Raw genomic sequence first — 13107 nt, 5'->3', positions numbered from 1 at the left:
TTAGGACTCAGTGCTTTGTTGCATCTGCCAGAAGGAAGAAGTTCAAATAAGGATCATTTTTAGCCATTCTTAGCTTTTATAATACCATTGTCATGGATCACTTAGTGAAATCCTGTTTCAAGAGGAATAGGAATGGAAAATGCTTCAAGAGATCTGCTCTGAATACTGCACAGGGATCAACTCACACTCTCAGTGTGAGCTGTATGAGCATGGAACAGAAACAAAGATTATTCAAGGTATTTATTAAAGTGTCTGAAATTAAAACCAGTAATTGATAATGATGGGAGAATTCCATGATTATCAGTTGGTACATGCATTTTATTTATTTATTTTTTACTGGATCATTTTCCCAACTTGGGTTCACAAATAATATACCTTACCAATGTATCATAAAGATTTATCTGCAGTTAAATTTTTAATATGTTATTTTTGCTCAGCTATCTCTGTATGAACTTGAATGTTAATATATACTGTATGTTGCTATAGATGGTGAATTGTACATCATGTACTTGGAGATTCATTATACCTTTAATTCCCATCTCTCTCTCTCTCTCTCTCTCTCGCTCTCAAAATGTCTTTTACTTAAGTAAACTCCCCTGGTCTGCCTCCCTTCCCCCAAATTCCCCCATGTCACTCCCTTGGGGAGGGATAGTTGGATGGGAGAGAACTGGCTGCTATGGCAACAAGAGCCCTCCCTTTCCCATGGGTCTCCTTAGCAACTGGTCGCTGGGTACTTCTCGTTTAAGAGTGCCCCGTGTGCCAGGCTTGTGTGTACATGTATATGTTGATTGTGTTGCAGAGTTTGCTGCTCACCAATGCATGACCTGGTCATCAGCTGCATGTGTAGACATGCCTGTATGCTGCTCCTAGGTTTGCTTTATTTCTAAGAAGGTGATTTTGAAAGGAGTCAAAACTGCCTGGCCAAGTCATCAGAATGAAATGCATGCACATATTCATAAGGGTTTGAGTTCATCTAGCTACCTGAGTCTTTGACTATAGATTGAACGTTGAGTGCGTGTAAGTGTAGAGGGTCCAAGCGTCTGATTTCAACAGCGTATTCCCAAGCTCTGAAACTAAAACAATTAAATCAGTGATTGTATAAATTTTGCATGCTGAACACATGTCTTGCAAATGAGTTTCCTGCTCTGGTGAAATTAAATTAAACCCAGAGAATGATCTGTATTAAAGTCTGATCAGAGGTGTGTGCTGACCTTTAGGATGTGGGAAATGAAATTCTTATGACTATAAATGAGATTATGATGAGAGAGAAGGAAAAAAGGCTGCCTGCATTTGTCCTATTGTTGCTTGTCCATTTTTTTGTGTATGGCAGATGAAGGTTGCAATATAATCAAATCCTTGCACACTGCCTGTGGGCTATTAAATAGACCAACCTTACACACGCACACATATACACATACACAGAGCTGTGCACTGATACTTACTTACAGCCTTTCCTTGTAAAATCCTGCAGTTAAAAACCTGTTCAAAAATGTGCACGACTTAACAAGGTATATGGCAAGCACTGTGGAAAATGTGAGTCGAGTTCACAAAGAAGGTGTGTGGGCGTGTGTGTGTGCACATGGTTGGAGCAATCAAGAGCTCCCACAGGTGTACCACTCCTGCACCTGTTGTGTGAATACTCCCTGGGGGGTGGAGGGAAGGTCTGGCGTGATCTGGCAGACCAGTGCTGGAAAAGCTGCCCTCATACTGTGCTCGTGATGCACACCCAGCTGATTTTGACTGGGCTGGAAGATGCGAGGATCCCAGGTTGCTCCTTGCCCTGTTCCACAGAAAAGCATGGCTACTCTTGTGCTGGGTGGGGGATTTTCCGATCCCCTGTCCAGCTCTCAGATGCTCAGCTAAGCTGGCACTGCTATTTTTATCCATTCAGCCCACGCAGGCTTGTATCCACACCCAACCACCCGCCATCCACCCAGCCTGCAGGAAACACACAGCCTGGGCTCTGCAATTATCACACAACCAAGCAGGAATCACCCACCAACCCCATCACCCTCACAGCAGAGTGGCTGTCAGTTTCTGACCACAGAGCTGGCAGACATGTGCATCTCCATTTTTACTTCTGCCCTTAAATACACCATATTTACACAGAATTTTGAGAATATTGTGTTATTTCCAGATGATGTGATTGTATGTACATATATTTTAGAGACAATTCCTTTCAAGCTTTCCTATCCACATAATAATATATGGTAAATTGTAAATATTTTTTGGCAGAATAACTAAACTAATTTATTTAATCGCTTGGTGATTAGATACATGTTTTACATATTTCGTCTGTGTATGCTGTGTTGTCGGTTGAACAGGCAAATTCTTTTTTCTTCTGTTACTGTGCTAACTGCATGAGCTGAAGTCTATGCTCCTTGTCAGAATCCCCCTCCCTGTGAGAAACGTGTGAATACATTTACCCCCCAGTTTCCATTAATCTGTGTGCCACTGCATTCTTTATTTTCCTTCAAAGGGACAAGCCCAGCCGTGACATCAATCACAGGATGTGAATATTTATCCGCTGCTAATTTCCATCAATAGCCTAGAGACGGGCTTTGCTGACAAAACTCATTCCTGTGCTGAACAAAACCTCTTGCATGAAGTTGCCCCCATACACCCACCCCACCCCCGTCTTTGCTGTTAAAAGAAAACATTTCACAGTAAATGCAGTTAATAGTACCCTCACCCCCACAACACACACACACTTGGTGCTTATCAAACTAATGGGGTGTATAGAGAGACAGTACTGTATATAATGGCTGATGACATATGAAATGGCTTAATAATGGTTGAAGATCCCTAGTCTTGTCTGGCAGATGCTGCTCTGTGTGTTATGGTATAGCAACTTTCTTTTGTGTGGTAATATTATCTGAACTGAGTGAGAGGTTTCATTCCTTTGTTACTTGCTTCTGTCTCAATCTCATCAGGCTGTTCTTTTAGTTGTGATTATATACCCAGCAAGTTGGGCCTAAATAGTTTGACCTGTTTCATGGGCCCACTTGAGTTAACAGTGGGAGGTAGCAGATTGAAGCGGGAGGGAGTGGTATTTGTGGAAGGCAACTCCATTGTGTCACTTAGATGGTTCTCACAGTGGGCCCCAAGCTGTACCCTCACATTCCCACCCCGTCCCCCACACATCTGCCCTCTATGCCAGTCTTAAGGGGCTGAGTGCCTGCCTAGAAGCAATGGCATAGGGGCAGATGGCACACAGCCAAGCTTGTGAACTGGGTACTGTCACAGATCTCACGCAAAGCTTCATACTGTCTGATAGAGTAGATGTGATCATCACTAGAAGATTCATCTTGGCTCTTGGTGAATACAACCAAGGGAAGTGGTGACTGAATTTCCTTTCATGCCACCGTCTTTATTCTTATGGCATGGATTTCACTGTCCTGCATAGTTTAAACATTTTATTTTTCTATTTCCAAACTCAGCAACTAATGGTGAAGCCCTTGATTATCTGGATAAGGTGTGTTAGGGCAAAAGTGCAGGACAGTGGGCCTCCTTCAGGCCAGCCATTGAAAACTCTTTCCATCTTGTTGTCATGGTGTTTCCTGATGATTATTTTGTGTTGACCCTGAGCTCTCAAAAACTGGATTTTATTTTTGTCAAATTGGTTGAATCTGTTCTCAATGTTGATGTTCCCATTCTGAATATTAGAGGAAACTGGGTGGGGGTGTGGCATTGAGCAGGAATCTATTTGAATAGGGTACATAATGGGTAAAAAGAAGGACAAGAGGAAGACAGGGAGAGATTAATTCTCTGTTCTGATAATGGGTACAAAGCAAGGCTTCTTGAAAGAGGAAGTCTGAACCTTTGGCTCTAAACATATGCATGCTCTTGGAAAAGCCCATTTAGTGCCAAGGCCACCTGTGCTTTGGAAAAAAGTGCAAACTTGTCAGACTGGGAGGTTAGTAGGTCTTAAGCTCTTAATCTTATGACAAAGAAGACTCGGGTGAGGAGGTGTGGAGGTAGAAGCTGCATCACTAATAGAACTATCAGGATTGTAGTCCCTAATGAGAACCGAGTTCAAACACTTTCAGAAAGGGCCAACTGGGATGTTGGACTTGTTTTTCAGTTGAGCAAGAGCCGTCCTCAAGTCTCTTTGTTTCCTGATTGTGTTATCAGGCATTGGTGTATATGTGCATGCAGTTAATTAACAGTGTCTGAAAGTGGTTTATTGGTGGGAAAATAGGTGAAGGCTATGATTTTACGGCCCTTGATATAGGCTCTGAGCTCTCTTTAATAGCAGTGGGCAGCATCGCTGATACTTAGCTTATGCCTGCTCCCTGGGGATGTAAATGGAGTGTGTGGGCCTTTGTACAGAGATTGAGTGATATATCTAGTTTCATTTATGCTTTACTTATTGCATTAAGAAATATAATATATTAAACAATTTAGTAGCATTCAAGAACTTGATTATTTCCTCCATCATCAACATTTCTACACATTATAGTATCTTCTCTGCAATAGGCTGGAATCACAAAGGTAGCAGGGCATGCACTTCAGCCCTAACAGTGGGATCCACCTATCTGGGAGTGCCCATGAGTTGACTAGGATTAGACTATTATCGTCTGGGATTATGTAGAATGGAGCAGGGATTAGTGCTGATTGCCAGTTTCTGGGGTGTGAGAGGTCTGGGATGCCCAAACAGCCCCTGACTCATCTTCTGATCATCTGATTTCTACACACAGAAAGAAGCTTGCAAAATGATTTAGAAGATTTTAGCACAAGAATGACAGACAGGTGTCACAGTCAACATAAGGAGCATAACTGTTTCAGTACATGAGGCACAACAGAAAATATAATAATAATAATAATAATAATAATAATAATAATAATAATAATAATAATATAATCATGATGGTCTTTGGTCTTTGGCAGAGATGATAGAACAGACAAATATGTTGAGTTCAGATGCGATTAAGTCAATGAATATCATCATCATGAATAGTATTAGCATAGTGGAGATGGACAATTGGACCTTAACCTGTAGTGCCACAGTAATGACATATTTTTACTCTCTTGTTGCTGATGTTCTGAGCAAGTCTTACCACAGGCCTGGTTGCTTGATGAAAGGCTGTGGGGAGCTCAGGTGCAGCTTCAAAAAGCAACTCTTTCCTTCTCCCTCTTCATAAGCAAACCCCACAACAAATTCGTGCTTTATTTTGTGTCCACGTTTACCCTGTTTCCATGGTTACCCTACTCAGTTGGAGGTGCTACCTTGAGGAGCCATTCTTCGATCACCTGACAGGAGATGCTGATTTATTTATTTATTTATTTATTTGGTCTTTTCATTCAACCACATCTTGGTAGTACTTGCATACACTGAGATTTTTAAATATAATATGGAAACATATTCCATATTATTTAAATAATTTAGAATATGTCTCTATATTTTATATCGTAATCATTATTCCTTCACTTTCTGGGAAAGCACAGTAGTAAATGTGTCTCTTTCTGGCTACACACCTTATAAGTTGAAACAATTATTGTTAAATCACTTCCCAGGACATGTGGGAAACATGCAGATTGGTTGTGATATAAGTGATTAGCAATTAAGAGTATTATTTTTTAATAACTAGTTAAATGTTGCACACTTTTTATATGCCGGATTGTTTCTGCCAGATTTGTGCAATAAATGCATCATCAAATTAGCAACATTGACAATGTATTTTTTTTACAAGACACACCCAGAAAGGTTCCCAGGTTGGTTCAGTTGGATAACAAGTAATGTTGTATGTCTAGCCCCATATCTAGCAAATGGAAATATGGTCAATTTAAATATTTCAGTAACAATTATTGTTAAATCACTTCCCAGGACATGTGGGAAACATGCAGATTGGTTGTGATATAAGTGATTAGCAATTAAGAGTATTATTTTTTAATAACTAGTTAAATGTTGCACACTTTTTATATGCCGGATTGTTTCTGCCAGATTTGTGCAATAAATGCATCATCAAATTAGCAACATTGATAATGTATTTTTTTTTTACAAGACACACCCAGAAAGGTTCCCAGGTTGGTTCAGTTGGATAACAAGTAATGTTGTATGTCTAGCCCCATATCTAGCAAATGGAAATATGGTCAATTTAATTATTTCAGTGCATGCACACAATAAGTGTTAATATGTGCACTTCAGTGATTTCCCTAGATATAGTAGAGCAGTGTTTTACTGTTTTACTGTGCAACCTACAGCTAACAGTTTGAGTGTTAACTAAAGTGCAAGACTAAAGACTTGACTCAAACTTCAGCTCGGAGACTTGAGACCTGACTTGGACTTGGGAAAGTAACTTGTCAGCATGTGCATTTCTTTCAATTGATTTGGCTCTGGATAAAGAATTAATCAAATAGAATGTAGTCACTTGAATGTGAGGGAGCAAGGAGACTCTCTGGGGCAAATATAGGTTAGAGGAGTAGAGAGAGGGTGAGATGTGGAAAGCAGATTGAACAAGAGTAAGAGGCTGATTTGTCTGACTTTATTATTTGCAGTCACCACTGGCTCAAGCCAACATGTTTCCTTTCTCAGACTGGGAGTGGAGGCTGGCGATGAGCCAGGCTGGCACAGGCTTCAAACACAACCCAAGCCAAGCACACTGAACCATGGATTAGCTGACATCCACACCAGTCTGAGGGAGGAATCCCCTAGTCACAGACAAAACACAGTCAATAAACAGAATACATGTCAGCCAGTCATCAATAGCTGCACTACAAAGAAACTGAGCAATGAAGTCTTTGCAGGATGACTGCTTCTATGAAATTCCATGTGTTCAGAATGAGTGAAAAAAAATCATAATATTTCCTTTAAGATGTTAATAATCTGTCCTTTCTTTTTTTGTCTTTTCACATACAGAACTCTATACGCCACAATCTGTCACTCCACACCCGCTTCATCAGGGTGCAGAACGAAGGCACGGGGAAGAGTTCCTGGTGGATGCTGAACCCTGAAGGGAGTAAGGCTGGGAAAGCTCCCCGTCGACGTGCAGTCTCAATGGACAACAGCACTAAGTACCTGAAGTGCAAAGGCCGTGTAAACCGCAAGAAGGTGGTAGGCAGAGCAGTGGTAGGCACAGTGGGGCAGGGATTTCATGGCTCCCCAGAGCAGGCTAGTCCAACAGGGAAGCCTGTCACAGGACCAACAGGTGTTGGGGAGGAGTTTGAGGCATGGACTGATCTCCACTCTCGGACTAGCTCTGCAGCCTCCACATTGAGTCTGTCACCCATTATGGTAGAGGAGGAGTTAGAAAACCCAGAGGAGGGTAGGTTGTCCTGCTCCACTTCCCCACATATCTACCCCAGTCCCTCCAGCACTCGCTCGCCTGTGGCACATTGTCCACCTGTGGAACTGCCACAGCTAGCGGACCTCACCGGAGCCATCAGCTTGGAAGAAGGTTACCACCACCAACAGCCCTCATGCCACAAGCGCCCTCCCTACCACTACAGCAGTGGGTCAAAAGTTCAGGGCTCCTACAGTAGCCCAGCCTATGGACAAACAGGCATGGGCATGCTGTGCCATCAAACACCATTGCAGACTATCCAGGAAAATAAGGCCTCCAGCTTTTCTGGCAACATGCAGACTTACTCAGGCACAAACACCCTGCAGAGTCTACTTACTGGAGGCTCACAGTACTGTGCTAAGGACATGTTACTTGGCCAGGAACATGAGCCCATGATGGTTCCTTCCAGCAGTATGGTGGGCACTTGTCATAACCATAACTCTGGGCACACCCACAATGGCACACATGATCATAACCCTGCTCACAGCCACAACAGCACCCACAGTCTCAACCAATCACACAGCCACAGCTCTGGTTCAAGCATAACCAATAACCCCACTCATAGCCACAGCATGAATCATAGCATGAGTCACAGACTGGGCCAGAACCATCAGCCTCAAAGCCATGCTGTCCTTGCCCAACCCATCAGTGGCCTAATGCAGTCATACAGCCATAAAGCTCCATACTTGTACAGTCCTCCAGCCCATGCACACCTTCCTGCCTCAACCACACTGCCCCCAAACCCTGCTGGAATGCAGGGCATCTCTCAGGACTCTTGCCACCTAGCCACTGCCCCACACCCTCACCCCCGCTACAGCGCCACATACCCAGGTCCACACCAGCAGGCAGTGGCTGATGGACCATACCATCAAGCTCAGGGAATGGGGGGAGGAGGCAGTGGTTACCAAGGGTACCACCAACCCCAACATGGTTACCCTCATGAGCGGCTACCAGCAGACCTAGATCTGGACATTTTTCATGGCAGCTTGGACTGTGATGTTGAGTCTGTTCTCCTCCATGACATGATGGACTCAACAGAGGAGATGGACTTTAATTTTGACTGCTCTCTTGTGCAGGGGATGGGTGTTGGGATGGGCATGGGCATGAGCATGGGACTTGCAGGCCCACAACAGAGCCACAGTAACCAGAGTTGGGTGCCTGGCTAAGAAGCAATGCTTTCCTATGAACATTATAAGAGATCAAACTACCTTTAGGCCTGCTTAGAGCGGGGCGCACCGCTTCCTTTACAGGGAGATGCACTGTGCGTGACAAAAATCAAGATGAAAAACCATAGTTTCAGTTTCTAAGTTTTGTCTTACTCTGCCTGCTCATCTCTGTTTCTTTTCTGAAATGGCCCTCTTTTAGACTCTTTCTGCTTAATGTTAACCCTTTGCTCTTGCCGAATGAACCGTGATGACAATCTCAATTGTGTTACCCAACATTGCCTTCTTCTCCAGTCAAAACTAAATGCTTGAGCACTTTAACTGCGTAAAACAAATCCATTTCTTACTCTGACAATGTTGAGTTGTTGCCTGGATGGCAGTATCTGTAGCTGGCCTGTTTCATTCAATTATGGGTCCAGTATGCAGAAAAAATTAACAGATTTTTTTTATTCAAAGAGGTTATTCAGCTTGCATAATAAACCAATTGAAAAGTCCAAATTTTTCAACTGGGTGGAATTTCTGATAGTTATTTTCTTGAACGACCTTATGGACATCTGTTGGAATAAAAACAATCAGGCAGTGATTCCTATTTTCTCCCCCCTCTTTCTCACTCTAATTCTCTCAGTGAGAGATGTTAGAACTCACTCACCTTTTTTTCTCACCGATAGGTTCAGCTCCCCTGCCAGCCCAGACTGGCCCATCATCCTTCACTTGCCCATTAACGGCTTGATTGAAATTCAGCGTCTTGTTTTTAATCTCCAAAGTGATGCTGCAGTGATGCATCATTATTGCAGATTGAATACCCCCCACCCCACCCACCCCATCACTAGGTCTCGCTTCTCTCTCACATATGTTGAGTGATGGGCATGATTAACACAGTCATCCAGCACACAGCAAGTCAGTACAACTGTCTGTTTGTCCATAATCGGACACACACTCACACAAAAATAATTTGTAATAGAAAGAGCAAGGCATTAGCTTCTATTATTTTCATTTATTAAATTGTTAGAGTCCCTTAATGGCAGTTTGGTCTTTCTTGTGCGTGCCGAAAATGGGAAGTGTTGTATTATAATCCCATGTGATGTTTAATTTTGAGGTGCTATGAGATAGACATGCATTATTTTTTTTAGCATTATTTTTGATTTTATATGTCAGTAATCAGAGATGAAAATGACAAAAATAAATAAATCAGGTAAACATCAACATAGCCTAGGATTTTGCCTTATTTTCTGTGTTGTAAAAAAATGGGGGAAAAATGAAAACGGAAAAAGGCCTGCAGTGATTTGTGGCAGTGGCTACGTCAGTGAAAGAACCATTCTCTCTATAATGACTCCTCTTTCCTTCTCCTTCTGTATGGGTGTGTGTGTGTGTGTGTGCGTGCGCGTGCGTGTGTGTGTGTGTGTGTCTGTGTGGGTGTGTGTGGTCTCTATAGCTACAGCTCCTTCTAAACTTGCTCCTTTCCTCCTTAAGTACGGATGTGCTCTATAAAGCAGTCGGGAGGGAAATGGGGCATGTCATTATGGCAAAAGGTCAAGGATAACTTACTCCATCAACCCTTCCACTCAAATAAAGCTACTCAGCTGGCCCGATTTTTGTGACGCTAATCCATAACCCAGTGGGATATCCTTAGTACAATTTTTGTTGTCATGATTTAATATTTGCCCCTGTCCTCTGATATGTCAGACTCCACACTGCTTTCTCTGCTTTGCCTATTAACCATAATCTTGTGCAAGCTGTCACTGCAGTACCAGCTACCTTGATTCATCAGACATGCTTAAAAGAAGCCGTGTTAATGCAGATATCAGAATAGTAAGCTCTAATATTAAATATTTAATATATAACAGCAGTCTTATAATGTTATTGTATGGAAGTGAGGACTAACTACAGGTGCCTCCTTCCTTCATTTTGTGTGTTTAAGGGATTGCTCTTTCTTTACTGTTCCATGACCTTTAATTTTGTATAAAAATCTATATATTGAGAATATTGTATTAAGTTTTTAAAGATGAAAAAGGATATCTCTTTCATTGTTTCTTTTTTTTAAGAGAATGTATCTCATCATTTGGTGACTGACAAATAAATGAAATCAAATGTTAAACATTCTGGACGATTTATATTTTATTTTATATGGCATTTGCACACTTTGTTATTGGTACAGTAGGTGTTATAGTGTAGCTTACATTTTTTACCCATCCACAAATGGGTGCATAGTGTATAACAGATGTATTTTTAAACACTAAAAAATTATCGAGGAATATATAGAAGAAGGTTAGTACATAATCTGCATAATGATACTAAATGCAAATAATGCATAATGTTACATGCAAGTAGGTCTTACATGCAGCTCTGCATGCTAGTTCACAGATGAAAAGCAGAATGTTGAAAATTAGGTCTGCATTATATGGTACAGGTATTGTGTACCGGTGTGGGTAGGTGGGGATATGGGTAGGATGGAGGTGAGAGTCTAAGTGTCTAATAAGGCTTGTTATCGCATCTGAAGCTGTAGGTTGGTCACAGCTGTCACAGTCCCATCTGAGGCGTTTTCACAGAGGGAGAGTGCTTCTCTGCACAGCCATACTGTCTGCCTCTAGGGAGTCTCCCTCCTCCCACTCCAGCGGAGATGCACGCTTTTAATTGACTCAACTTCGGCAGTACATCACTGGGGGGAGAGAGAGAGAGAGAGGTAAGATGACAATAGGTAGAAGAGAAGCACATAAGAGCCATGTCTGATTCTACATGGATTGTCATCCTTCAGGATTATCAATTAGAGATATTTTTTAGACTCCAAAGTCAAGAGATATTAACATGTACCTGATATTAGATGAGTTTGCAACCCTGACTATTTAACATATGGATTTCAGCAATAGAGCCAGTAGATGTCAAAGATCATTAACTTACCTGAATAAGCTTAGTGGAATGCTCTTTTGCTTACTGTTAAATTTTGGCTGATGTGATAAGATAGGCATCACATCAGAGTGTGCTATCTTCACAGCACATCAGTTGTGAGACAAGGTGAGAACATATCACTAATGCTGTTTGGTGTTGCTCCCATGTTCACAATCCCTCCGTAATCTCTTTCTCACTCCTCCCTGCTTCACTCTGGAGTCTTTAATCTCAAGATCGCACGCTAGGCCACGGATTTGTCTGACTAACACATGCATATACAGGCTGTCACAGCAGCCTGACTAGCACTTTTAATTACTTACTGATTGTAAAGAGTCATTAGTGAGTTAGGCTAAAGGCAAGAGCTCCAAAACATACCAGATCATAGAAGATATAACACGGCAAATACAGGCATAGCCATTGGGAAGGAAAGCATTTTGCATTTTGAATCTGGATTGTATTCTTATAATATTTTCTCTATTTGCATTTACATTCTGGCAGACTTAAATTTGCTCATTGCATAAAAAAGCTCATTACATTCAAACATGCATACTTCTTTTTTTTTATTTACTTACTTACTTACTTATTTAGTTACATTACGGATAAGTGACAATGATTTTTCATGTCTTTTTTTAATCTCAGTAACATTCTAAGATACTCCAATTTCAACAGTCATGAAGCATTTGTGTGACTATTAGGAGGGGTTTTGGTTGTCAAATGAAACTTGGAGAGACAGATTACATAAACTTACACTCATTTAACATGGCTAAAATGCATGTCAGACCTCCTGAAGTGGTTGAATGATCAGAATTAAATCTGTTTCAAATGCATTTTGGGTGCATTTCCATATTCTCTTTTATGTGGATAATCTTTCAAATATATTCCTGGTACACAAGACACATGAAACACACAAGTGTAAATGGGGCCTGAAACACATTTTAACCAGATGTAATAGATATGTATATGCACTCTTTTTTGGGCAAAACACTGTAGGTAGTATGACTATCCAAGGAACATATAATGGTAGCAAATCAAGAGTCAGTCCTACAAAACCTAGAACAGCCTCTTCTCATACCTGCTTTACATGGTAAGCAGTTGGAGGATGGGTGGAACAGTAAAGACACTGGTTTTGATGAGCATGATAACAAAACTGATCCTGAATGAGTTCAGAATATACATTCATGTGAAAAAATAAGTACACTCCATGGAAATTGTTGGCTTTTTTTATATTTGGACGAGCAAACATTTGATCCTCTTTGAAATAGTTCCAGTCATTTGAATTATGTGCCATTTGTAGATTATTTTCATTACAGTGGAATGATGTATTTCAAATAATTTGGATATCTTTTTAAATCCCTTGCCAGACTCATAGCCACAACCTTTTTTTCCCTGAAGGCCTTATAGAACTCTTTAGATCTTGGCATGATGACACAACACACCTCAATAACAGAGGGAACACCAGACAATAGATATGAGAGGGATTTAAATAAGACAGGTTTCATCTACTCCCTGATTCGAATTTTATGGATTTGAAGGTGTGGTAAATGTATGGGGTGTACTTACTTTTTCCATGTGACTTATCTGGTATTTTTTTTTGATAGTTTAAATTGTGAAAATTACTACAAAATATCAGTGAGTGTATCACCTTTGTTAATAGGCACTGTTTCAAAGAGAATCAATATGTTAAAAAAACAACAACACAACAGTTTCAATGGGGTGTACTTATTTCTCACATGACTGTCCCAGACAAAATATTACTCTAATAAAACTAAAAGAGAGGA

General features: G+C 41.1%; 1 protein-coding gene across 1 annotated transcript in view; it reads left to right on the top strand.

The window, feature by feature from the left end:
* Positions 1-10506, top strand: part of foxo6a (forkhead box O6 a) — a 30105-nt gene extending 19599 nt beyond the window's left edge. The window contains exon 2 of the mRNA XM_017454692.3: positions 6860-10506. Coding sequence (XP_017310181.1) covers positions 6860-8449 — 1590 coding nt within the window. The 3' untranslated portion in view covers positions 8450-10506. The remainder of the gene's footprint in view (positions 1-6859) is intronic.
* The last annotated feature ends 2601 nt before the right edge of the window (positions 10507-13107 follow it).

Source organism: Ictalurus punctatus, chromosome 1 (assembly GCF_001660625.3).
Source record: "Ictalurus punctatus breed USDA103 chromosome 1, Coco_2.0, whole genome shotgun sequence".
Lineage (NCBI taxonomy): Eukaryota > Metazoa > Chordata > Actinopteri > Siluriformes > Ictaluridae > Ictalurus > Ictalurus punctatus.
The sequence above is the reverse complement of the archived record's forward strand: the minus strand, read 5'-3'. Positions and strand labels throughout refer to the sequence as shown.